General features: G+C 39.5%; 2 protein-coding genes across 3 annotated transcripts in view; both read right to left on the reverse strand.

Moving 5' to 3' along the window:
- LOC122967288 (protein unc-13 homolog B-like) overlaps nt 1–25,574 on the reverse strand; it is a 200,591-nt gene that overhangs the window by 75,200 nt on the left and 99,817 nt on the right. Inside the window, exons 11-12 of the mRNA XM_044331849.1 lie at nt 1,516–1,565; nt 1,244–1,319 (exon numbers count right to left, since the gene is read on the reverse strand). Coding sequence (XP_044187784.1) covers nt 1,244–1,319; nt 1,516–1,565 — 126 coding nt within the window. The remainder of the gene's footprint in view (nt 1–1,243; nt 1,320–1,515; nt 1,566–25,574) is intronic.
- LOC122967280 lies at nt 1,590–24,506 on the reverse strand. Of its 2 annotated transcripts, XM_044331824.1 has the most exons (3): nt 24,387–24,506; nt 3,227–6,134; nt 1,590–2,345 (listed from the first exon to the last, which is right to left on the reverse strand). In XM_044331824.1, the coding sequence occupies exons 2-3, from the start codon at nt 5,988–5,990 to the stop codon at nt 2,281–2,283; spliced, it is 2,829 nt and encodes a 942-aa protein (XP_044187759.1). In that variant the 5' UTR covers nt 5,991–6,134; nt 24,387–24,506; the 3' UTR covers nt 1,590–2,280. The 2 variants fall into 2 exon arrangements, with proteins under 2 accessions (XP_044187759.1, XP_044187770.1); XM_044331835.1 differs by lacking the exon at nt 24,387–24,506 and having other exon boundaries at nt 3,227–6,428.

Here is a 25,574-nt window from a genome sequence, read left to right on the forward strand (position 1 = left end):
GACTTTAAATTAGACAAAGCTTTGTCAATTGAGGGCGCCGATGAGTAAATAACTGTATCGTCAGCATAATAACGAATAGAGCTGTTACAAACCAATGAGTCCAGGTCATGTACAATGTGACCAGGATAGGACCTAGTATTGAGCCCTGTGGCACCCCTTTTGTAACTTCAAGGAAACCAGATTGATGACCGTCCACAACTATTGCTTGAGTTCTGCCAGTAAGATAACTGTGAAACCAGTTATATGCATTTGTGTCAAAACAAACTGATTTAAGTCTGTCCAAAAGAAGAGTATGATCCACTGTGTCAAATGCTTTAGACAAATCAATGAACAGGGCAATGCAACACTACTTCTTACCCAGAGAACAGATATATCATTCACTACCTTACGTGGTGCTGTCAAAGTGTTATGTCCAGATCTGAAACCAGACTGATGGGGGTTTAAAATGCAGTGCTCAGATAGAAAGTGACACATTTGATTATCAATGAGCTTTTCTAAGATTTTGGCTAAACATGACACTTTGGAGACTGGGCGTTAGTTATTTGGGTCAGTAGTGTCACTGCCTTTATGCAGAGGCAAGACATGTGCTGCTTTCCACACTTTAGGAATATTCCTGGATACAAGAGTGAAATTAAAAATATGTGTTAAACGATAAGCTATAATAGCTGCAGCCAAAAGTAGGAGGCTCACATTCAAAAAGTCTGCTCCAATTGCCTTTTTTGGGTCATCTGACACCATAGCATCAAATATTTCCTCAACAGAGAACTCTCTAAGGGAAAATGTTTCCCCAAAAGGGCGATTGCTATTACACTGCACCCATTCTCAACTGAGGCAATTGTAGATAGAGTTGGTTTTTCAAACAGTTGACCAGAAGAAATAAAATGACTATTAAAAATATCACAAGTTTGTTCTTTTTCTGAGACAAGGACAGAATCAAGAGAGATGCTTATGTAGGGAGTAAGCATGACCATGATTTTGTGCCTCAATTGTTTTCCAAAATTTTGCTGGATTAATATTACAATTGGACAGGGTATTAACAAAATAACATGACTTAGCATTTCTAATTGCCCTGATACACTGGTTTCTCAGCTGTCTAAAGATCTGCCAATCTGTAGAGGACTTTGAGCCTTGTGCTTTTGCTCATAAAGGAGTGAAACTTCACTTAATGAATTAAAAAAGTCAAGGTTCAATGAAGGCCAAAATTAAAAAGTCAGTGAGCAGATACTGAGTGATATTTACTCACCAGTTCACTAACAAGGGGAATGGGCCTCCTCTTGCGGAGGTCTGGCATGCTGTCAATGCCAAACGGTGTGTTTCCCCTGTAAACACACACACACACACACACACACACACACACACACACACACACACACACACACACACACACACACACACACACACACACACAAAATAAACAAATACCAAAATGCACTGATCAGTATTTCAATACAGAGAGTCCAGGTGCAAACACCGCATCAGGTCATTATATATACACACTAAAAAGGGTTTACTGACCCTGGCTTGGCCCATGGGTGCTTGCTAGGGTCACCATCTTGATCTCGGCTCTGAAATAGAAAGTCAAAGGTCATACATTTTGACAGGCTTTATTGGTTTCATAGCACTGGAGCATGCACACACAAAAGCATGAGAGAAACAAGTGAGAAGAAAAAACAGGAGAGAAGCACTGGGATTAAACTGGGTTGGTTGAGTTTCAGCATTTCATGCCAAAGACGGCATTTCAATCAATAATATAGTCCCAATACATGTATGAGCAGTTACATCTTGCAAAGTGTACATGTAAAAACCACACATGCTTCCAGTAAAAATGCACTGAATATTGACCTTTGCTTTCTAAACCTTTTGCTTTTTTCCTAGTCTGACAGCTAGTAAAGAAAATACCACAGTGACAGTAACAAAACATACAAACATGGCGGCCCGACAGGCTAAACATCAATGTTATTTTTCATCAATATTGTGCCCTAATCAATACTGACCTATTCCTATACGGCATCTTTATTTTTATGACTGAAACCACAAATTCTTAATAGGTCACAGATGCATTGAAGTTGACATCTCGTAAAACCTAAAGCTATTTTATGAGCTATTTTATTGAACTGCAGTATTTTCAAGATTACGTGCACCTTTTCCAGAGACAGACAGAAAGTGATATAAATACAACAAAACAGGAAAATGAAGTAAAATCAGCCACTGACATGAGGAAATGTCAAAAGAATATACAGAAAATTGTACAGAAAGAACAACTTTTTCTAGGATGTCATGCTAATAATGTAAGATCAGCAGAGAAACCACAAAAGAGGTAACCTGATCTCCATCTTGACTTCCATCTGTAAAACAGAGAAAAAACAGGCAGAAAAAAAAACAGTCATGGACTAGTTTGACTTATCATGTGAAATAACAAGACACACCCTGAATTATTCATTTTGTTATAAATGCTTGGGTAATGTTAAAAGCAGTGCCGCCACTGAGTTTTCAAATAGATGGGGTCTGAGGTCATAAATGTTTCATTAACATGTATAATTTATCATGAAAATGACTCTTAATATTTCCCTTCCCCTTCCTCTTTAATGTCAGACTCGCTTTCCAAGGAGATAATTAATGTTTTCTAATTCAGTAAATGGCTACTGCTGGAGCCTTGGAGAGGAGTAAAGGACTCGTGAGTGGCAGGTGATACATTACTCTCAAGGGGGTAGAAAATTATAGTATCAGCAGAGACCGTCAGAGACCGTTTGGTACAATAAATACCCAAGGGTCCTTTTGGTACGAGGGCTTATTCAAAATTGCTGGGTGAACATACTGAAAGAGTATATGAACGGTTATCCTTTTATCAGTGTACACATTGCACTGCAACCGTGGCAGATCAAACAGATTTGTAAAAGAGAAGCTTTGATGGCAGAGAGGTGAGGTGGAAAAGGGAAGTTTAAAAAAAAACCCAATACTTTATGATCACAGAAAGTTAAATATTGATTTGTTCCCAAATAAATTATTAAAAGTCATTTATGGTCACTCAAATGAATTAAAGTACAAAAGATACCAATTCTGTTTTACCCTGAGGGGTGTTTAAAGCATGGAGAGTAGGAATAACTCAGTCAAAAACAAAAAAATACTGTATTATACATGCACCTCTCTTTTCCCCTGTGACTAAAAATGAATGACAAAATGCATATGAAAAAAAGATGACTCTAACTTGAAATCCAGTGGTGACTACCTGGTTCAAACTCATCCTGAGAGAAGGTGGACATGGTCATACTGGTAAGGTTGCGCCTAGTCTCCCTCTTCTCCCGCAGAATCTGCTGGAAGCTCCTCAGGCACTTTAGCCTGCGTTCATCCATCTGACTTATCTCCAGGAGTGGCTCTGCCGCATTTCCTTCTATGTTGCCCTCTGGAGCCATAGCAGTATCTGTGGTGGGTTGTTGTGGCAGTGGCACCTCAACTTCTCCCTGCTCCTCCGGTGCTACAGGTTCATCAGCCAAGAGGGAGACTGAGAGGGATTCTGTAGTAGTGCATTGTGAAAGCTGGGCCTTAACATTCAGATCTGCAGGACCTTCTGCAGGGCCTTCTGCAGGGTGTTCTGTAAGGCCATCAGGTGGAAGCAGTATTGTAGTGCTACTGGAGATTGGGTGAGGGCAGACTGAAAGTTCCTCTGAGAATGGGGGGATCTTTTCCAAACTAGGAGGATGTTGGCAAGTGTCTGTAGACTCTAACGTAAGGCTGTTAATGGCTTCTTCAAGCATAGGCTCCATGGGGAAAAGATCTGATTTGTTTAATGTACTGTCTTTGCTCAATTCCCCAGTAGCATTACAACTATAAACCACATCTTCTTGAAGGGTTTCATCAGATGTTTGTTCAAATTGCGTCTCACAGCTTATAGGTTTTGTAGGCAACTCAGCTGTAGGCAGGTCAGAAGGCATTGATATTTCAAAGTCTGTTTCCTCTCCAGCTGCAGGTACTTCAAGTTTGCGCAATGCTCCCCTCAAGGCAGAGCTAAAATCAAGTACAGCTCGACCTATGCGCTTGACATTGAAACCACTCATTTGAACATCTGCCCTGCCAGGGTGAGGGAGTCGGTTTTCTAGGCTTTGGTTACTGACTTCAGTCTCTTGACTGACTGGCCTATTCACATCAGCTACAGTTGTAAATAGGGATGCCTCAGTCCATGCTGAAGACTCTTCGTAGGCTAAATACGTTTCCTGATAACTATCAACTTGACAGTCTGTGGAGTAGCTTGGGTCATTTGATTGCCCATAGTCAAATTCCTCTGTTTCTCCATCATGCCCATCAACTGAATGGTAACCAGAACTTTGAGGGTAGGAACAATCAGCAGCACACTCAAATCCAACAGTGGGGATTTCAAGGTTGGTATCTGTTGGAACATGAATCCCTGACTGGGTTTGAGGCCTTCGCCTCCTTGACTGCCACTCCTCCCTGCTAGAAGTGCTGGCAGGTGAGTTGTAATGTTGGCCAGAGCGAACAGAGAGATGTTCTGAACTTCCTGCGGAGCACTGCCCCAATGTACTATAGCCTCCACCTCTATAGTGATCCCAGCTACCAGCTCCTTCACAGCAAAGACTCTCACCTTCATGCTCCTCCAGACTTCCCTTCCTGTGGTAAGCAGTTTCCCTATGCCACACAGGTTCCCCAGAGGCCCCAGTGTTAGTCCAATGTTCTCCCCCATCATCAGCTCTTTGATGCTTCCTTCCATGACTAGATGACGGTCTCTCTAAGTCTGACTCAGACTTGGAACTATGACCAGAAGACAAGGAGCTGGTGCTTGGACAGTCTTGGCCATCTTGTCTCTCAAGGTAGCCAAAGCTGAGCTTTCTTGCCATAGCACCTACTGGGATATCTGAGCTATGGTCAGAGTTATCCTCTGGTTCCTCCAATTCCTGATGATCCACTGATTCAGCAATTGGGGACACTTCTGCCCTTGGTAGCAGTAATTCTCCATGGATGCTATGGCGTTCATTGCAGACCACAGGAAAAAGATTTGAATCAGACTTTGGCACTGAACTCCCTAAACTGCCATAGGCACTAGCGGGCCTTTTGCGAGTGGGTGGCCCATCTTTGCACCCTACCCCTGACCACGTACCTGCATGTACCCCAGAGCCAGCCTTGTTGCTAGAACGAATGCCCTCAATCTCTAACAATACAGCATCTACACAGGATGATACTTCCTCAACTGACCCTCGAACTGAGGTAAGGTAATCCCTGAGGTCTGAGATTTCCTCCTGGATTTTGTTGATCCCCCTCAGCTCTTTTAAAATGTGCTCAATGATGGCACTTGATTCCTCCTCTTTATCCACCCCTAAACCTTCTTCATCCTCTTCCAGCAGCGTACCCGGGATAGCTGTGTTGAAGTTGTAATCCACACAGTCACCAGTAGAATAAGGTCTCTTTGGCCGAATACGGGGTGAAGCAAAATCCCTTCTGGCTGCTCCTGCAAATTTAGCACCATTCATGTCTGATCCAATTGGATTGTAGCGTGAGGCTGCTCGAATCTGCTCCGGACTTCCTTGAATTTCACCCTCAAAGGAGATTCGTTTCATATTTGCTGAGGGTCTGCAGCTTTTGTGCTGCAAAGTACAGGGTATCCTTATACATCCCTCTCTGTTCAGCTCTACCTCTCCTACACATGGTAGCCCCAGTGTTACTCCATGTCTTTTACTATCTGACACTTTTGGAGAATAGGCTTCAGCCCTGGGGCCAACCTTTGAATATACGCCCCTGTGCTCCTTTCTGCTCTCTTGTTTTTCAGCCTCCTCATCCTCCTCAATACCTGCATAATAAAGGTGGGAATCTGGGACATGGTGGTCTGCAGATCCTTGCAGGAGACGGTGTATTTTACCCCGAATGACCAGTGCTACCCTGGGGTTTGGAGCCCTCTTTTTGGGTGGATGGACTTTTGCCTTTGTGCCTCCTTTAGGGGCAACACCTGCTCCATGTTGTCCATTGAAGCGATTCCTGGAGAACATATTCTCAAGAGAGCAGATGTCCTTATCTAGTTCCCCACATTGTCAGTTGGGAGTCACAATCAAAAGGCTCCTGGTATCATAGTTCATTAATAAAGCCTATTGGAAGCTTATTTACCCCAATAACTTAAGGTCAGTGGTCCATGACTAAAATGGGAAGACAAAGATAAAACACTGGTAAACATTAAAAACACTAACATACAAGGCAAACAAAACGAAGGGAAAAGAGGAAGACATTTGAGGAATTATGTTCTTTTAATGAAGATAAACCTCTTTGCAATCATCAAAAACGAAAAGAAAATACTACCCTCCTTTGATCTTATATGTCAAATTTAAAAGTATAAAATTAATTAAAATGTTTGAATACCGCAATACTGGGGCATAGTAGCTTGTGCACTCATTCCCACAAAATATAGAACACAAAAGTAAGTGCCATTTTCCCCGAACACACTTCCTCTCTTTACTCAGCTAGTGCAAATTACATTCCTTATATACAGTAGAAAACGACATACACATATGATATGATAGATGTGATTGCCCGTAATAATCAAAATGAGCTTACAGTTAGTGGATACAGTATGAATGCCACTACTCTGGTAAACACCGTTCTGCCTATTTTGGAACTAAATGTTAAAGTTGCATTAACCATGTCAGAACACATTGATCATATCTGAATTTGAAGAGCAAATGTCCCCTGCTTTGAACATCAAATGGATGGCTACAGTAAATTGCTTTCTATTTTCTGAATGTATATTTGTACAAATTAACCAAGTGATCTCAGGATGGTTCTTGTATTTGTTCCATAAATGCTTAATGAAAGGAATATCCAGGTAATGAGCACAGCGTGCATCTTGAGGTTCAACAGGAAATGGAGAGTATGTCATGGTGATGCATGTCCCAGATCATCTGAAGGCAATTCCGCTTTCAGGACTTTCATCAAATGTAATAATGAAATGATTCTTTCTTTGGCTGGTAATTCAAAATTGATAAGATTCTTGGACACAGATGGACCATGTTATTGCAGTACATTAAATGATAATTATCCTTTCCTAATCTCTTTCAGACACTGCAACCAGGCATCATTTAATTTCTGAGTAGATTGTCAGCACACATGCTCTCTCATATTCCCTCTAAATGTTCTCTTTCACACACACTCACATACAATAATAGGAAGATACACACAGTAAAATGTATTTAAACTATTTCTTGCTAATTCCTTGTGCTTTGTACTAATCCAAGCCAAGATTGCTGAGTTATCAATGAATGTGTGACTATCGAACATATTGGTATAGGATGTGTGTTATATAGAAAAAAATGTCAAAATTACATCATTTGTTCAGACCAGAAATCAAATAGGACTAGTATTTCATAAATCAGAAGCTGACATAAATTAACATCTATAAACACATGGCAAGAATTATCTCAATCTGTGGTGAGAAAGTATTTAACAGAGGAAGTATGAATAGCACATGGTTTGTGGATTTCTACAAAGGCTTAGATGTTGACCTATTACCCTAACACAATAGGCTTAATCATAATCCTGGATTGATGTATTGATTGACACTCCGAGGTGTGAAACTATGCGTGAGGTCTAAAATCATTTACTGCAATCGGGGCAAATGCAAATGTCAACGCTAAATCACACTGGGTAGACTGCTCGTGGTAGAGAAACCAGTAGCAATATATCAATGGTTATTCTCACATTTGATGTCAAAAGAGGAGCCGGTTATTATTAGCTTTCACCATGAAACCTGAGGCTGTGCACATTTTCTTTGTGATTTATCAGTCCTTAAAGTTTGAAATTTAACAAATCAACCCCACTTTTCATATAAACACTCCTGCCTCTCCTCTTGATGAATGTTACTGTGTAGGCGGGCTAAATATTGGAGTATATGGTAATTACTTGATTTTTGAAGACAAAGATAAAACACTGGTAAACATTATAACTTTTAGAGTTATTATTTCAAAAGGGAAAATAATAACTCTAAAAGTTAATTGGAAAAAATAGACTTAATTTAGAAGCTCTGAGCACATGTTCTACACACTCCTATACCACTGAAATACTGTTGGTTAAAAATACATTTTTCATTTAACAAACATCCAAATGAATGGGTGCAACTACTAGCAAAGGTCATTTGAAGTAGCATATCAAGAACAGTGCCCTGTGCAAAAGTCTGTGTTCACTGAGTATGAAAATTGTCACAATGACAGATTAACACTGAAATAAATGAGACATGTATCTTCAAAAAAACTTCAGGGAGCATAAAAAGATAATTAGAGATTATCATAGGAGAATATGTGAGGACAGACATGGGAAATTTCATTATGAATAATACTGCTTCTCACACAGCACAGACTCAGATCCTTTGTTGGGTCTTTGCTGAGCTCAATGACAGTTGGCTAAATTGTCAAAATGAGCATCACACTTGCAATCAAAAACCCACAAACTAGTTGAAACAACTTGTATCTAACTACTGTAGGTACAATAAAGTATTTCAGATAGTCACACATTCATTAACAGTTTAATAACGGATAGGTACCAATGCACACTCACTGGCTAAATGTTACTAAAGTTATATCATGACGAGAGGAGTGAAGGCAGGTTTGTTTGGGCAGAAAGAGAAGTGAATTTTCACCTTGCTGGACTGTCTGTGTTGATTCACCCCAAACAGCCAATGTACCAGTTGTATAGACGTAAGCTTTAAGCTATCTAGAAATTGACTGACCGTGTGTGGGTGGTAGTGTGCCTGTGTGTGTTTGTATCTGACTGATCTCATGACTCTCCAGAATCTCCAATGTATCCTCTCATCACCTTCTCATCTCCTATTTATTGAGCAGCTTCATAAAGCCCCGCGATGAGTACAAAAGTTTTTGCTCAAGTCGAAACATTTAACTCATGTGGGTGCGTCTTCATTTCAGTTAGCATCAACCCACTCTTGTCTTTCCATTGACTTTGTGCACAAACCTCTAAAATTCACCTTGCATTCTGTCTGAACACATACAGTAGCAGTAATGCTAGCACTACAAAACTCCTATTATTTCAATTAGCTCAAATCAAAGTTGGTTACACACTTCCAAATGGTTGGGATTTGTATCGGGAGGAGTAGAAAATCCTGTTTACAATTCTCATGTGTCATCCTCAAACATTCTGTTTGTAAGTTTAACAGCTTTAGTAATACAGGATTGATGCAGATTATATCACTAAACAAAACCTAAATAGCTACCACTGTAGTGTTTGGCAAACACAATCCATGTGTGGATTGTGAATCTAGCATTCATGGCTTCTGTCTCTTTCACACAGTGAGTCCAAAATGACAGAAGCCTCACATTGCCCTCCTCCCTCTAAACCATACCCCCCTTTTCCTCCATTTTGTTCTTATTGCTTGTAAAAACGCTATCTTCTAAATGATCTTTCTACAGTCACAGAGGAACTGTAGCTCTGACCATTGCACTTTTTAGTATCGGTTGTTTGTAATGTTGATGACCAAGTCTCACTGGACAAGAGAACAAGCTAAACGCCTAAACTGAGATGCAATGTTATAGCAAAGAATGTAGCCAAGTCCATTATCCTTTGCTAAAGTAAGAAATTGGTGTCAAATTAAGTTTGAACCCATCCACATAAAGTCTGTAACCAACCCAAAAGCAGCAGTGATCTTGAATAAACGAGAGCTTTGTACACTCTTAATGCCAAGGACAATTTTCTCTCAGCAAATCCTAATTTATTTTACATCGTGGGCTGGACATTTCAGGATTTTTATATTTTAGGCTGGAAAACATTTATACTGTAGCTGAGCTTGGATAAATCCTGGAGAGTAAAACCTCTCATCAGAGCAGTCACTCTTACTCATTCTTTATCCCCTTCTGCCACTGTACTAAGTTGTAGTAAAAGTAGTAATGAAAAAGATTAAGCATTCTTAATTTCATTTAAGGAGATTAGAGAGAACTAACTGTACTGTAGATACCAAGAGTTAGGAAAGCTGAAGAAGAAGAGGTTTTGAAAAGGGAAGTAGGGTAGAACTGCACTGTGTGTACTGCACTCCAAGTTAAATCAATCCCACCCTGAGGGTAAGACCAGCCACCACATTAAGGCAGATATGGTCCGACTTGGCTTACATAAACTACTGCACTGTAGAAACTTTTACACTAAAGTACTGGAGCTGTAGATGAGCAAACACATGCATCAAGTTGTTGCTTATAATTCTGAATGTATGAGTAACTTAAAAGGCAGTGAAAACCACATTAGAAGACTAAGATCTGCTAAATTAGAGCTGTACAATGTTTAAAATGTTGTTTATTAAGTCACATAATTAAAGCTATTAATGTAAAGTATTAAACCAACCCAAACTATTACTATTATTAAGAAAAACCTAAGACCTAACCCTAACCCAGGTGTTTTAGGAGCTTTAGCTGACAAGCTATCAACTCAAGCAGTTTTCTTCAACCTTTTCTCATAGCAAAAAAATTCTAGTGATTCCTCCTTAATGGCAGCATCAGCACAACTGCTTCACACTGGTAATTTTTTCCTCTGGGCTAATGGTGGAGAGCAGCTGGCTGATGGCAGGTTTGGAAGCCCAATCATCCTCAACCAGCCCCACTGATTAGTGAGCTGCAGGGAGTAGGGGAGGACACTCTGGGCAGGTGCAAGGGTCTTTTAACCATGTCAAGTATCCAGACCCCTCTATAAATATGATGCTTGTTCTGTTTCTCTGTTCAGCCCATTCATGCTGAAACTACTTATTATCAAAACCTACCATTTCCATAACATTAAACTAGATGCTGCTTTTATATGATTTAGATTTTCATCTCTTTGCGTCTCCTGTTCGTTCCTCTTCGTTATATTATTTTCATTATTTATGTATCCTTGTTGGCAACTCTTTCTTGCTTTCTTTCTGTGTAATTTCACACTGGACACGACCCAAAAGAGCAACTCATACTCGAGCCAAAAAGGGAGATTTTCTGAGTGTCTGCTCCACTGCCAACAAATGACAAGGATTACTTGGGAGATTTACCTCTCCCTCTCTGGTGAATAATGCTGCAGCCTGCATTCATGTCACAGCAGAAAAAGAAGAAGAGTGGGATGTATAACTTAGCACCTTTCAAAACACAGTAACTAAGTGCTTTACAATAAAAACAGAACACATTTAAAGCACAGACAGATTAAAACGAACTGAAAGCCATAAAAAAAAATCAACACATTATAAAACAGAAAAGTAGTAAAACACAAAATTAAAGATTAATTTAATGGTAAAATAAAAAGCAGGCAACTCAGGTAAAATCAGGAAATACTTTCCAATAAAAATATGTTCAGTTATGTTAAGAAGAGACTTGAAAGAAGACACTGACTCAGACAGCTTTATTTCCTCGGGCAGGTCGTTCTCGACCCTCGGAGCCCTAATGGCAAAGGCTCTGTCCCCTTAAGTTTTCAGCCTGGGTTCTGGAAGAGACAGAAGACCTCTGCCCGAGGATCTCAAACTAAGCAAAGGTTCATAAGGGATTAAAAGGTCTCAATATAATCTGAAGCCAGGTCATGAAGGGCCTTAAAGGTAATCAATAAAATATTAAAATCAATCTTAAAACAAACAGAGAGTCGATGTAAAGAGGCTAAAACAGGTGTGATGTGATCGTGCCTCTTAGTTCTGGTTAAAAGTCTGGCAGCTGAGCTCACATTCACACACACATGTGCACTCTAATCAATGAGTAAATCCTTATAGCTGTCTTCTTTTCAAAACAGTAATGTTGTGTGTGTATGTGTGTTTGTGTGTACTGTGCGCAGTAATATTTAATGTCTATGCATATAATATCAATGTACATAATGTCATATATCTGGATTACAGCCCAAGACCAATGTTATTAAATCATTGCAGCTAAATGTTAGCAACCCGAATCAACAGCCCATTCTTCCTGCAAATGAATGACTTGAATCATTTACTCATGAATTTATGATTATATTATATAATTTTAAACAAATAAACATATTTATTTGTTACATTTTGTTTTACAAAGTTAGGAAAGATTTGTCAGGAAAGCAAAGTCAAATCTGATGTTGTCTTACAACAGAATGAGTCTCTTCCACACAGTGAGGCATAGAGCTTATTAATTAAACACTGGTATCAGATCGGTGCTTCCCTACTTCCAAGTGCATTCACAGTTTATGATGATTAGAAGCTTGTGGCAGCAATTTTGGGGTAATATAAAAATTAAATGAAAAGCAACGTTTGGAACAAGTCGTGGATTCAGCTTCCAAGACTGTTGGCCTTCTTCCTCCTGTCTGTTAGCCTCACTCTGTGATACCTGTAGCTAATGGAAACGTGCCTGGCTTTGGACCAGTTTCCTTATTTGAGGACAATGTAGAGTTAATCAAATCTACAGTTCAGTTTCTTTGGTCTGAATAATAGCTAACACGTTTTTTATTTGTTGCAATTTTCTATTTTGGAGCATTGTGATCCATCTTAATTACAAGCAAACCTGGTAAAAAGTCACTGAAGTACTTTAGCTCGTAGAGGTAAAAATCAATGGGAAAATAGCTAAATATCAGTTAGTGCAGTTTGCACTTTTACTTTACTTCATTTTGCAACAAGTCATCATACCTAAAGGAATAAAGAGGCCATTTGTTAGTCCCAAACAACATGTAAGGCTGTTTCAAAAATGACTCATATGAGCGTTTTTTGTGTCCATGGTCAAAAGAAGCTAGCGTAGACGAAGACATGACACAAACAGTAGTCTCTAGTGTTGAAGTCACACTCTTTGTGCTTCCAACCATCCATTCCCAACATATGGTGGTACACGAATGTCATGCATATTCGTGGTTGATAGATGGGTCAACAAATCGTTGTACTTTAACCCACCAACAGTCAACGTTGGTTTCTTGTAACCATGACCACGATTGTCCTCCAACATTAATGGTTATTATTGTAACCATCTCGACGAAGGTCCCCTGATCTTAATGAAGTAGTAATTTTAATCCAAACCACAATTTTAACCCCAACTATGATCTTTCCCTAACCAAGTTGTATTTGTGTCCAAACCTAAACCCCGGCCTTGTCACATCATAAAACAGATATGTTTTTTCAAAATTCATGTGTTACGGATTTGGATTTAACATACAAATGATGCCATCCTGCTGATGGTGTCACATCAACGCATCTGTGTTGTTCAAAGAGGCAGTTACAAACAACATATTTTGTTAGTCAATTTGGAGGAAGTGAATGCACTGCTGTTCTGTTTTGTTTATCTCAAGTGCATCGACGCATTACAGTAAGCTTGGTGTATGAGCCACACAAGTGTTGAATGATGAGTTTATACTCTGAATGATTGGCAGTGCGAGTGTTCTGCCAGGAATCTGACTGAGCTCATCAGTTCAGTCAAAACCTTCCTTGTAAATGGATTTCTTGTCGACTGGTCCGAGGGCCTTGTAAAAGCTCCCAAGCATGTTTCCTTTTCAAAGGCTGTAAACCTATTGATCAGCTCCTTAAATGCTCTCCTGTAACAAGGCAAACAAATCCTGCTCTTCCGCCAATATCACATTCACACTATCAATCAAAGAGTAGCTTTAGCAGCCAACCTATATTTCCATGATACTCTACAAGTTACAGAAAATAATTAAACTGAAGGAACATTTAACAGTTAAAATGTTAGGTCTGGTTCCTCAGGAATTACAGTTATTTAACATTAAAAAAAACAACTCTCTACTAATGCAGGATAGATGCAGGAATGAGGTTTTACAATGCAAACCATATAACACCAATAAAGAATATTCCCAATAGAGAAGGTTAGCCTTTCTCCACACATTAAAAAAACATTACAAGCACCAAATATGAACAACTGACAAATGAACAAAACAGCCACACAAGGTATATTGTCCAAACAGCAGTACACAATCAGCAGTAAAAATGGCCTTTGACCCTTCCTACCAGTCTTTCTGTAACTTGCAGGAATATTCAGCGTTTCAAGATAAATCCACCCAAGCTTATGTACTGATTTAATAGACATCTTTCATAAATGTTTATCTCACCAAGACTGTCTTCTAAAAATGATGTACTACTAATTTGCAACACCAAATGCATTTTAAGAAAAATGTAATGAGTGTACGATTTTATCAACAGACTGAGGAAACATTTTTATGAACGTACTGTATTTGCAAAGTCACAAAATGTTTATATGAAATGTATCTGCAAAATAGTCAATGTCAGTGTTTTTTATTTGTTTTTCTGTTTGTATCGGCATAATTAACTTTTTTATGGTTATGTTTAGACATTCACAACACTTGGTTAAAATTAGGAAAGGCTTGCTGTCTTGGTGAAATATCGAAAAAGTCAGTGCTGACTTTTATCAAGACACAGGATATGTTTATTTTGTCAATATTTAACCAAATCTTTCCCTAAAGTGTTTTTCTTGCCTAAACTGGGACTCAGGATGTGAACCTGGGTCTCTAGTGCCAAAGTCTTTGTACGCCCACGGTCCAAAAAACATTGCCAGTGAGCATAATCCAAGCAGCAACTACATTTCCTTCAAATTGTATTTGCTAAAGTAAACAAAACGTAATTTCAAGGAGACAGGGCTGATCTCAGGTTTGGGTTACGTAGCTCACATCTGGAGCTGGGGTGAACTTCAGTGGGAACATTTAAATCTAAAGAGCTCTGGCAGAATTTAACCCCGTGGATTTTATTGACTTTTTGGTGTAACAATGTTTTGATTTCCAAAGCTTTCTAGGATGACTTTCAGCTTCAGAAAGGTATTTGATGATGTGTAAATACTTAGAAGAATAGAATAGAAGTGAAAATATTTGTGATGACCAAAAAAGAGGAGAAATCCATCTCTACTAAAGCCAATCTTGCAATCTCTGACACATTTCTCTGACAATTTTCATGCCGCAAAGGATCAGTGATAAAAATAATTACCATGCTTTTGCATTACAATGCAATAAAATTGCAATGATGGCTTCTGGATACTCACAAAATGGTGAATCTAAAAACAAGCGCTTGATCTTTGACTATGAGAGGTGGATATCACAATTAGCTTTTACTGTTGATATCTGAAATAGCTGAAAACGTCCTCCAGGCTGTGCTAGAAATTTCTCGATAAAATATAATAAGAATGCAGCCACTCATCCTAAGAGATTAAACAATACACAGCAAGGATGCAAAATACATCACAACAGCTGATTGGTAACAATTTTACAGGGAAGATTTCTGTGTATCACCATGTAAGAAGCACATGCTCTCGTGCAGCTTGAATGTGTGAATGTGTCTGTAATGAGCATGCTATTCTGTTTGGGACAAAGAGTGCCTGACAGAAAATAAATACCACTATTAGGAGGGGGTTTGAGACCTGAAGAAAAGAATGATAGTTGGAAGAATAGTGGGCAGCTGGCTCAGAGAGACAGTTACGGAGAGAAAGAGCCAAGAAGAAAAGCTGTTACCAGCTGTTAAAGAAAGAGCGATATAACAGAAAGCAATGACATGGTTATTTTAGAAAGGAAATAGATGAAGCAAGTACTAGAGGAAAATAATGCCAAGATAAATATTTTTTTCAGTGGAATTGTCCAGGATATGATGTAAATTCAAATTTTTTCCCTTCCAGAGTGACTTAAAATAAAGGCAAAAGCAGGAAAAGCTCCAAATACCAGATCACAAATACTTAAGGACCATGTTTACCAAATGTTCTAGTCTGAGGATCTACGTAATGTGGCCAACTTCCAACCAATTCAAATTTATTTCACAAAATAGAAACAAAAATAAGTGCAACTGGGGCTTAAAACCCGATGAAATATTCTGTATTGCAACAAGTGAGAGCAATTATGGATGAAAAACCAATCACCTTAAAACCATTTTCAACAGCAATTAAAGATAATTTAGGCCTTTAAAACTGTTTTCCTTTATGGCGTAGCATGTTAACGTTGCCACATAATAACAAGGACAGGATAATAAAATTAAAAGAAAAACAATAAATAGAAGAAAAGTAATTCTTAACTTAGGCTACTAGTTTGCTGCATACAACACTGATGTTTATGTCCCTTGTTTTGTCTTCAAAACTTAAAAACCATGTCCTATTCTGTGTTATACTACCTAACAACTATGTCGTGGCACAAGCTAGCTTCTCCATGTCTCCGCTTCTAGGGCGGGAGAAGCGATAGCTATCATGTGCAAGGCCATAGTAAGCTGACCTGCGGAGGCAGTCTTCTCAAACATTTTCCAGAAAAGGCTGCCAGGTTAAGTTACTTGTACTGTTAAGGCTTTATGACATGTAGCACCGCTAGTCACTCTGCATTGGAGGACAGTTGAAAATTTGCTACACTTAGATATGCTACACGCAGTCCTCTCAAAATGGACCCAGGCTTCATGTTTGGTTAGATATAGGCACAAAAACAACTTGGTTAAATTTAAAATGGTTTGGGTTTAAGGAACTACGTGGTAAAGGTTTGGAAAACTTTATGTTCATTGTTGAAAGAAGAACAACTTAGTTAAAGTTAGGGAAATGTCATGGTCGTGGTGACAAAACCAAGAGGATAGAAACAGTGGCATCCCTTTTCAGAGTTGTCTGCTCTCCTGACAAAACTGTCCACCTGGACCTCCTCCTTAACAGCTTTTGGAGTACTATAACAACACCACGCATCTTTGCTTCTGAGACACAAAGTCACCATTAATATGGCCACAAGAGGTCCTTGTCAGGTAAACATAAACATAGGTAGTTAAGGCATCTGAACAATCCACTAATGCTGTCATTTCTCTCTGGTGGATAGGCGCAAGGAGTTTTTATACCTTCTCACATTGAAATCAAATGTGATTGTAGAGTTTTATCATTATCGTAATCAAAACATTGGTTAAATTTTTGACCCAGAGAAGAAGTAAAATGCAAAAATACTCCTGAGTAAGTAGTAAGAACACACGTGTGGACATCCGCACACCCACAGAATGGATTGAGTCATGGCTGAATGGGACACAGGCCCTGCTGTCACCTTCATTAGCCTAATTCTCCTGTGCACTCTAATTGATTTATCATCTCCACTCCACCTCCGTCCAATTCCATCAGTCATCTTACAAACACACACTGTGGACTATATGTGCTCACACACACACATTCAGTATATCATGTGAAGACAGACATAAGCGACCCTCCCTTCCATTAATCACACAAACACAGGCCACCACCCTGCTGGTGGTAGCATAAGGAAATTCAGTTTGCAGCATAAAGGGATTGCCATACAAGGTAAAGTGTTTGCACTTGATGGCTCTGATGGGCTCTCAAGCCAAGCTGTAAAAGCAGCCAGGAGAAACGCCCTGGTAAGGTGTATCAACGTCAATCAGCAGCTAACATGCAGGAAGGGAGAGGAGGTTGTTGGGAAGCGGAAGGTGTAATCACTTTCCCAGGCAAATCGAATAAGCCAGGCCTGCTCTCTCTCCTTCCCTTCAATTCTTTCCTCTCTGTTTCCTTGAGTGAGCGTCTGTTCCGTGAACCATTGCTGGCCACCCGCCACTGGTAGCCCGATGCGAATGACAATGCACGGCCTCCTGAGGCTAATTGATTTAGCTTTCTCTCAGCCATTTCAGAGATGCCAAACAAGGATGGCGCTTGTTGTCCCAGCCAATTCAGGAGAAAACCACTGTTCTGAACAGAAAGCTCTTTCTTTTCAGCTGGCTGTGATAAATAGATGGTTGTAGAGGATGCTGCCTGAAACTTATACTGCTGCTAAGTCAATCTTTAAAACTTGTTTCACATAGTATTTTCTTTGCATTTTTTGATTTTAGATAAAAGGTGAAAAAGTTTTGACCTGTAGCTTTCTGCTCTCTAAGCCAATAAGAAGATAATATAGCACTACCTGCCCCAATCAGAGACACATTGACATTGTCCTCAACAGGAAAACAACACTGGTTGTTTGCTCTTACACTTAATGGGTCAGTATGCTTCAAATAAAGTGTTTTCAGATTGATGACATTATTTTTAAAAACCCTCCCTCTACACCTTTCCTATATCAGAAATGGGAGGACTGCATTTAGCAATTTTTGTTACCTCTTGAAACCAACAATCAGACTACCACATCCACTAACATAGGGATTATTGAGGTGTATGGAGCTAAGGAAGATGGTAGGATCTGAACTACTTTCCCTCTCTGTGTGTGCAACAGAGTGCGACAACCATCAATGCCTCTAAGGAGAAACTGTTAGAAAGTGTGTGCCATCGTCCCCATTTGTTCAATTCATCCCATCAAGACTACAAAGACTTTGGGTGCAGCAAGAATGAGCCTGTGACAGTAGGACTGTCTGCTCTGCCTTGAGTGTGGCCATTTGGCATCTGTGTAAACACTTCAACCGAGCCATGTAGTTTGTTTCAAGCATATCGAACCCCCTGCTTAAAGCCACATCATGCTGTCATCCAAATAATGACTGTCCTGTCGCATTAGCTTGATATTAGTTTACGAATGCAAACCCTCTTAGGAGGTTGGGATTGGAGGGTTGAAAGTACAAAGCATGTGACACTGTCCTACAGCTGCAACGGATTGTCGATTGAAAGATTTAGATGAAATTAATCACAACTATTTTAATAATCAATTAATCGTTTCATTTTTAAAGCAAAAATGCCAACCATGCTCTTCCTGAATGCCATTTTCTCACTATTTTTTAGCATTTCATAGACTAAATGATTAATTGAGAAGATAATCGGCAGATTATCAGATAATGAAAATAAACTTTAGTTGCAGCCCTACCAAACAGTGACTGTTCTGTGTCGTTCAACAATGACGACCACTTTTCCCAAGCATTGTCCACATATCTTTAGTAGCCTAAACTAAACGGTCACAGATAACACAGAAAACACTCATATGAGTTGTCTTTTGAAACAGTCAAATTTGTCATTTTTGGCAGTTCAAAAAAGAAGTTAAAAAATGAAGTATTTTTATTAATAGTGGCACTATGAAGCACTATTTTTTTATAAGAGGGTTCCCACTTTGTATCTCATACTTTATTAGTATTCACACATGCACATGATTACAAGAGTGACTTGATATACAATCATGCCAACAGTTTGACACTATTCCACTGATCAACACTTTAAATATGAGTAAATAAATGCATTCAAGAGAGTTGTTAGGCCTCAAGGATACACAGAATGCATTTTTCTGTTTGTTTACAAGAAAATTCCACAGCGCGCCTTGAAGTATGAAGATTGAAGATCAATTCAGAACTATTAAACCATTCAAAAATAAATTAAATGTGAAACCCCAAGGGCCATTCAGTTTGACTGCTGCAGCTCATACTGTACATCAAACATTTTTTTTGTATTTCATAGAATTCAAGCCTATTATTAAATTATTTGTATTCATATATGCTGTATGTTTGTATCCCTGAGCCACTGTGATTTTCAAATAATGTTCACTTTTTAGATCCAATGTTTTTCATTAGCTGTCGCATGTACAGAAGACGTGTGAAGTTGTATTGACTGTTGCCTGTATACTACATATGATACATCTGAGTATCATCTGTAATATTTCCATCAAAAAACACCTCAGATATAAAAGGTAGTGTCATACTGCCACTTCTCATCCACTCCTGCTTTGTTCTTATCCTCGTTGCCTTTGTCCCTACAGGAAACAGAGTCGTCCCTCCATCCCTCATCTCATTTAATGTTAAGGTACTGCTGTACACACTGACCCTTGTTGTCTCTATTTCCTTGCTGTATCTGCTTCAAGGCATCCAACCCATTCATCACCTGTCATTTCTGGAGTTGGCTAGACATACTCCTGGTAAAACACACACACGCATCCTTGTATTTCTATCCTTGTGAGGACATTCTATTGACTGTTTCTATTATATACTGTAGATAAAGATGGACAACATGACAGCTCCCCAAAAGTGAAGCCAAAACATCTTGATCGTCCTCTGGTGGCTGGTTGCAGTATCAGTCATAAGTTCCACCTCCTCCATGTTAGTGGATGGGACATTTTTTCCCAAAGATGGTTTCTGTCATTTTAGGTAGTTCTCATCACGTTGACGTATGTTCAAGTACTCATTTTTCTGATAAGTTTGTTTTTATTTTGTTATTTGACGATATAAAAAGGGGTGTGACGTCATGATTGATAACTGTGACTGACAGCCGCCCTCAAACCTCCGTCTGACAAGACGAGTGACTGTAGCAGTTTCTGATGGAAAACACTATTGTGTGTTTTCATTTGTGATTCACTACCAGCTGTGGCTGCTAGTTACTGGCTGGTTTGGGCTGGTTTACCTCTCCATGGCGGCTCCCCTTGGTGGCAGCATGGCTGTCAGTCAAATTGACGGGGCGGGTCCCACTGGTCATCATCCCGCTGCCCGACTCTACTGTGCAGATTCTGGTTGCAAATGACGTCACACAAGCAAGATGGCAGCTCCCGGTAACTACATATTTTGGCTTCACTTTTGCATAGCAGCAGGAAGTGTTGACGCATTGTCCATCTTTGTATACAGTCTACGGTTTCCATAGGCTCAACCCAAATGTAACTCTCAACACTGCTTGCCTGACATAGCTTTTATCTTCAGAAAAAATAAACCACCACAAACATTTGTAGTTTGTTGTTTTGACATCTTCTAGTACACATTGTGTGCAAAGGTCCTTCCACCTTGTATCTAAGGCCAGTAATGTCTTGGCTACAACTACCTTAAACTGCAATGCCACTGATGGCCACTAGATGCGGGCTCCAATTGACTCCCATTCAAAGAAATATTAAGTCAATCTTTTTTTTTTTTTTTCAAAGAGTCATTATGATCTCAATCGCTAAATTAAGGCCCTCTCATAAGTGTGCTGGTGGTCATTTTGGAAATTATTGCTCCGTTAATAAGATTTGAAGACTTCTAGTAGCTTTGATGCCTGCCATGTGCGCGTTGATTGACAGATGTGATTGACAGTTGGCTCACCTGCTGCTCTCCTCAACTCTGGGATTCGCACTGAGTTGGACTATGGTCGCAATATTTCACTAAGTTTAATGTTACCTGATTACGATACCTGCCCTGTTAGCACAACTTAGCTAAAGTAGCTAATGTTAGCCCAAGTGTGCAGCGATCGGTGTTCACTGTAAGCTAGCATTAGCTTTGATCCAAGGTAGCGGGGCATGTTTCCAGAGAGTGAAAGGAAACACCCCGCAGTCCTTATTTGGAAGGTCCTGACTCCAAACAGAAAAGATGGCACTGTCCCCAAAGTCTTTACAGGCAATTTCTTCCAAAAGAAATCCAACTCAGGATTTCCTCCTACTGCTGTCAAATATAACAATCCAAGTGTAGTTGTTGAAGAAATGTCATAGTGAGAAAAAGTCATAAAACACCTTTATACAAAAACAAAAAAAGTCAACCCAAATCTGTCAAGTTTGCCTAGCTTAGCGCACAAAATGGGGCACTTGTTTGCCAGTACAATCACAAGGAATTGGATTTTATTTGGGATGTATTGCCTGTTTAAACCTTCTTCTAATGTAAAATCTGAACCAAACTACAAACTTATCAAACTCTAACCCTAAATCAGAGCCTTGAAGAAATGGATTGGCTGAAATGTTGTCACTCTGCAATGCTGTGTTCCCATCCAACTGTCTAGTGTACACTCATTTGCACATATAAATGTCAATGTGTCTACTGTATGAATGCCTGTGCAGGTTAAACCCAGCCACCCCCACAACCGTCAGCCTGCCCTACGGTTCACGCACACGTCGTTTGATTGACAGCATCCAAATTGTTGTGGCCTTTCACTACGTCGGCCTCGCCTCATGCATGGCCGCAAACAATTAGTGAGGTCAGCATCGGTGTGCGAGCTTGAGATCATTTTCATCATCTGTCAGTCAGAGGGGTAAATGTAAAGAGGTTAAGACCCAGAGGATTTCTGCAGTCAGACAGAAATTTGTTTGTAGACAATCTATGAATCTGTAATGGGCCATGTCATGAATTTAAAATATTAAACTCTCATATTCCCATACATGTTCATAAGTTTAGCTGTCATTGCTGATTGATACTGTATCATAGTGATTCAACCTATATCCACTTCCTGGAAATGTCTTGTAGGTCCTTCCTAGAAAAAAAAAACCCTCCTGGCTTGAAAGAAGCAATCTAACAATGTGGTTGAACGGACAAGGAAAAAGAGTGCCACCTACCGAAACTCAGCATCATCCACAGAAAAGAAAAAGACACGTGGACACCTATTTACAGTGAGCAAGATGCAAGATATACTCCTTTTTTGCAGATAAAAAACAAAAACAAAGTGTTACACTTTTCCATAAATAGAAATTTCAACAAATAATAATGTTAAAGATGAACGAATGGGAAACAAAGCCAGTTCCCACAGCTAATTTTGGTTAAAAACAACGTGTGATCGTTTGTACACACCAAAGATGATGACTGAAGAAACCTTAGGTTATCTGTCACAGTAGAGTAGACAGTTCCAGAAAGGTTAAGTGAGACCACTTGGCTTAAGGATGTGTTTCAGTCGGTTTCATTTTTTTCATGTGCTGCCATGTGAATGATTCAGCTTTCCTAGATATTTCGGCTACTGTGGGAATTTCCTTACAAGACAACCCGAGGCACAACTAAAATTATCTGGGTGCTTGTTGAGATATCACTGAATTAATAAAATAGAGACCTGGCAAAATTCAAAAACTGTATTGCTACAGTGCAATGAAACTAAATCTTACTTGTCTTGTGATGAGGATGGAAAATCAACATCATCACATCAACACTGAGCCAAAAGCAAGTGGAGTTTGACTGTCATTAACATATTACCACCACATACTGCTGTCAGAGGTCATATTATATTCTTATATAGTCATGTTAGGTTAATAAAACAGTATAAACCCCATTTGAATTTACCAAAAACAAAATAAACAGAGAGGAGTTTCCTTGCATGTGTCCTGCTCTCTCTGGGTCACTCATGTCATTCCTGTTCAGCTGTTATACTACTAGTTATACTACCTTCCACATCTGCGAGTACACAAGGGTCCGCTAGGGTCCGCGTGACGTAAATTTCGTCATCTGAGGGTGTACACGTAGGCTCTGTGTGGACATCTGCGCTCCTCGTATTTTGTTGTGACTGAGTAACCACTACGCTGTCTTCCTGTAGACGCCGATCTACTGCGGATTTGGGGAACGCGCCCTCCAAACGGGCTCCAGAAAGTAGTATAAACTGAATTACTATGCATCCGTGGTGTCTGCAGCTGTCCTTGTATGAGTGCACTTGGGAGTATATCTCTGGGTTTACCCTTTTTAACCAGCAACCTCCAAAGATGAACCTTTGCTTACTTCCCTCCGCCGACATATGGGAGCTGGGATCTTAACCATCTTTAATTACAAACTCACTTATCTGACTATTAAAACTATCGCCAGCTTTTTAATCAATTACTAGTCGCCCAGTGGTTCTCAACAAAAGAAAAGCCTCAGTGCGACCCAAATTTGTGGTTGTGGATATAAAGGATGATGAACCTTGCTACCAAGTCATTAATCCAAATTCTTCTGTTACAGCTCATTATACTTTTACTTAATTTAAATTACTGTGAGACTAAAGGCAATTAACTATCTAAAACAAAAAATGCATTTACCACAAATATTGAAAAGGATAATTAAACATCTCTTAATTGGAAATATAATTATTCATGTTACATAAATCACTCCTCCAGTGTCATTTTACATCCCGCCGAAGGTTCTGACCCGCAGGTTGAGAAGCACTGTAATGAAGCAATGAAGCTAATTAATTATTACTCTTCCAGTGAGATATTTGAAGCTGCATGCAGCCCTGGAGCTTCTGGAGACGCCCAGGAGCTCGAAAACTACGACACGCTCACACCCTCCACAAAACACAAGTGGGAATCACGACTGGTGTACCCACACAAGCAGTGTGAGCTGTTTTGGAGAGGCTGCACAGAGCTGGAGGATAAAGTATTTCATTGTCTGCTTAAACATTGTCTGTAAGCTAAATGCCGAGCCAGATTGGCAAGATTTAGGAACAAGAGGCAGAGATAGATAGATTATATGCTGTGTGCAAAATGAGATACAACAAAAAGTGCTCACTCAGTTCATGGAATAAAATAGTAGCTCTTGTGGAAGAGCGAGAGAAAAGTGCTCAGTTACTTTCATTTTGTTTCAGAATAGATCTGGTTAAAAATAGAATTTCTGACATGGTGGTGCAACTTGGGAAAAGAAATGAAATGTATTTGTTTTGTCAGCACTTACTTCAACACTAGAGATCTTACATCATAAGGATAAGAGGTTCATCAGGGGGTCTTCTGAGATCCCACGGGGCCAATAAGAACATTAGAGCGCTTTGTTTGAAGAAAATTCCCTGATTTATTACACATGATTGATCATACCCCCAAGAGATTCCTCAAATGTCTTTATCTTTTTACAGTTTAGTTAAAGGGTATAAGTTGGTCAGACAGTCCTCAAGTGAAAGCTGAAAACCTACCTCATGCAGAAAGAAGATGAGCCAAGGTGGTGAAACAAGAACCAAAGTTTGACAGCACAATCCAAGCATCCGCCATCAGAGCGTCTACAATCCCCAGCGAAGATTAACAGATTGATTGCACCTCTTTACGTCATTTTTTAAAGATATGCAAGACAAAAGGCTTTGAAGTAACGCGCTGGGAAAACTAATTAACCCCCCTCGTGGTGTGATCCACTCAGCTCCACAATAAATCAGGGAAGATATTAGTGGATCAAACATGAATCGAAAAGGGAAAAAAAAGTCAGCAATTTGCCAGGTTTTCCTTTGCTTTTATCATGACGGGCATGTCAGTCAAAGCACTCTCTGTCACTTTCCCTGTATTTTCTTTACTCCTTTCTGTGTTGATCACAGCGCTCACTGAGTCGCTTCCCAGCGGTCTATTTTACCTCCAGTCTCAGCCTGAACACACAGCACAGTCTCCTCCTCCTCTCTCTCTCAATTTTTCATTTCATCTCTCCCTCTCTCTCTCTTTCTCTCTTTCTTTCTTCCTGCCTTTCTCTACTTCACATCCTCAAATCTCCCGATTGATCTTTATTCCTTCCAGGCTTTTCCTTCTGCCCTCCTCCTCCCATTAGCTCCTCTGATCGCAGCTTGTTGCACAGCCAACAGACGCACCACGTCTTGTGTGCTCACTCTCTCTCTCTCTCTCTCTCTCAATCTCTCTACCTCTCTCTCTCTCCCTCTCTCTTCCTCACCCACCTCTTTTGCTCTCATTCTCACATAATTTCACTTTTTCACACTCTGACACTGACAACCAAACATATGCTACTGAGCTACAGTACAGTATGCACATGCCATCAATACATAAGATATTTTAAGGACTATCACAGTTTGCATGTTTTTTCCTTCTTGACTATGCATAATATTTGTGCTACCCTGTTATGAATGAATGAATGAATAATCCTTTAGTCCATTAAAGGTAATAAATAAGTGAAAAATACCAATCACAATTTTCCACAGCCTGAGGAAAGATCTTGAAATTGCTTGTTTTGTCCAACAGTCCAAAACTCAAATATATTCCAAAAAAGAAAATCAGCAAATCTTCACACTGAGAATTGAAATGTCTTAAAGCACTCATTACTTGTCTAGTTTATTTTCTAATGGTTGAGTAATGGTTAAATCACCTCATTGTTTCAGACCAAGTTTTTT

Source organism: Thunnus albacares, chromosome 2 (assembly GCF_914725855.1).
Source record: "Thunnus albacares chromosome 2, fThuAlb1.1, whole genome shotgun sequence".
Taxonomy (NCBI): Eukaryota; Metazoa; Chordata; class Actinopteri; order Scombriformes; family Scombridae; genus Thunnus; species Thunnus albacares.

What these genes read in the sequence shown, in the direction of transcription:
- LOC122967280 (XM_044331824.1), bottom strand. Translation starts at nt 5,990, where the DNA reads ATGTTCTCCAGGAATCGCTTCAATGGACAACATGGAGCAGGTGTTGCC. An exon ending in TCAGGATGAGTTTGAACCAG is followed by an intron (nt 2,346 to 3,226) that starts GTAGTCACCACT and finishes TCTGTTTTACAG; the next exon opens with ATGGAAGTCAAGATGGAGAT.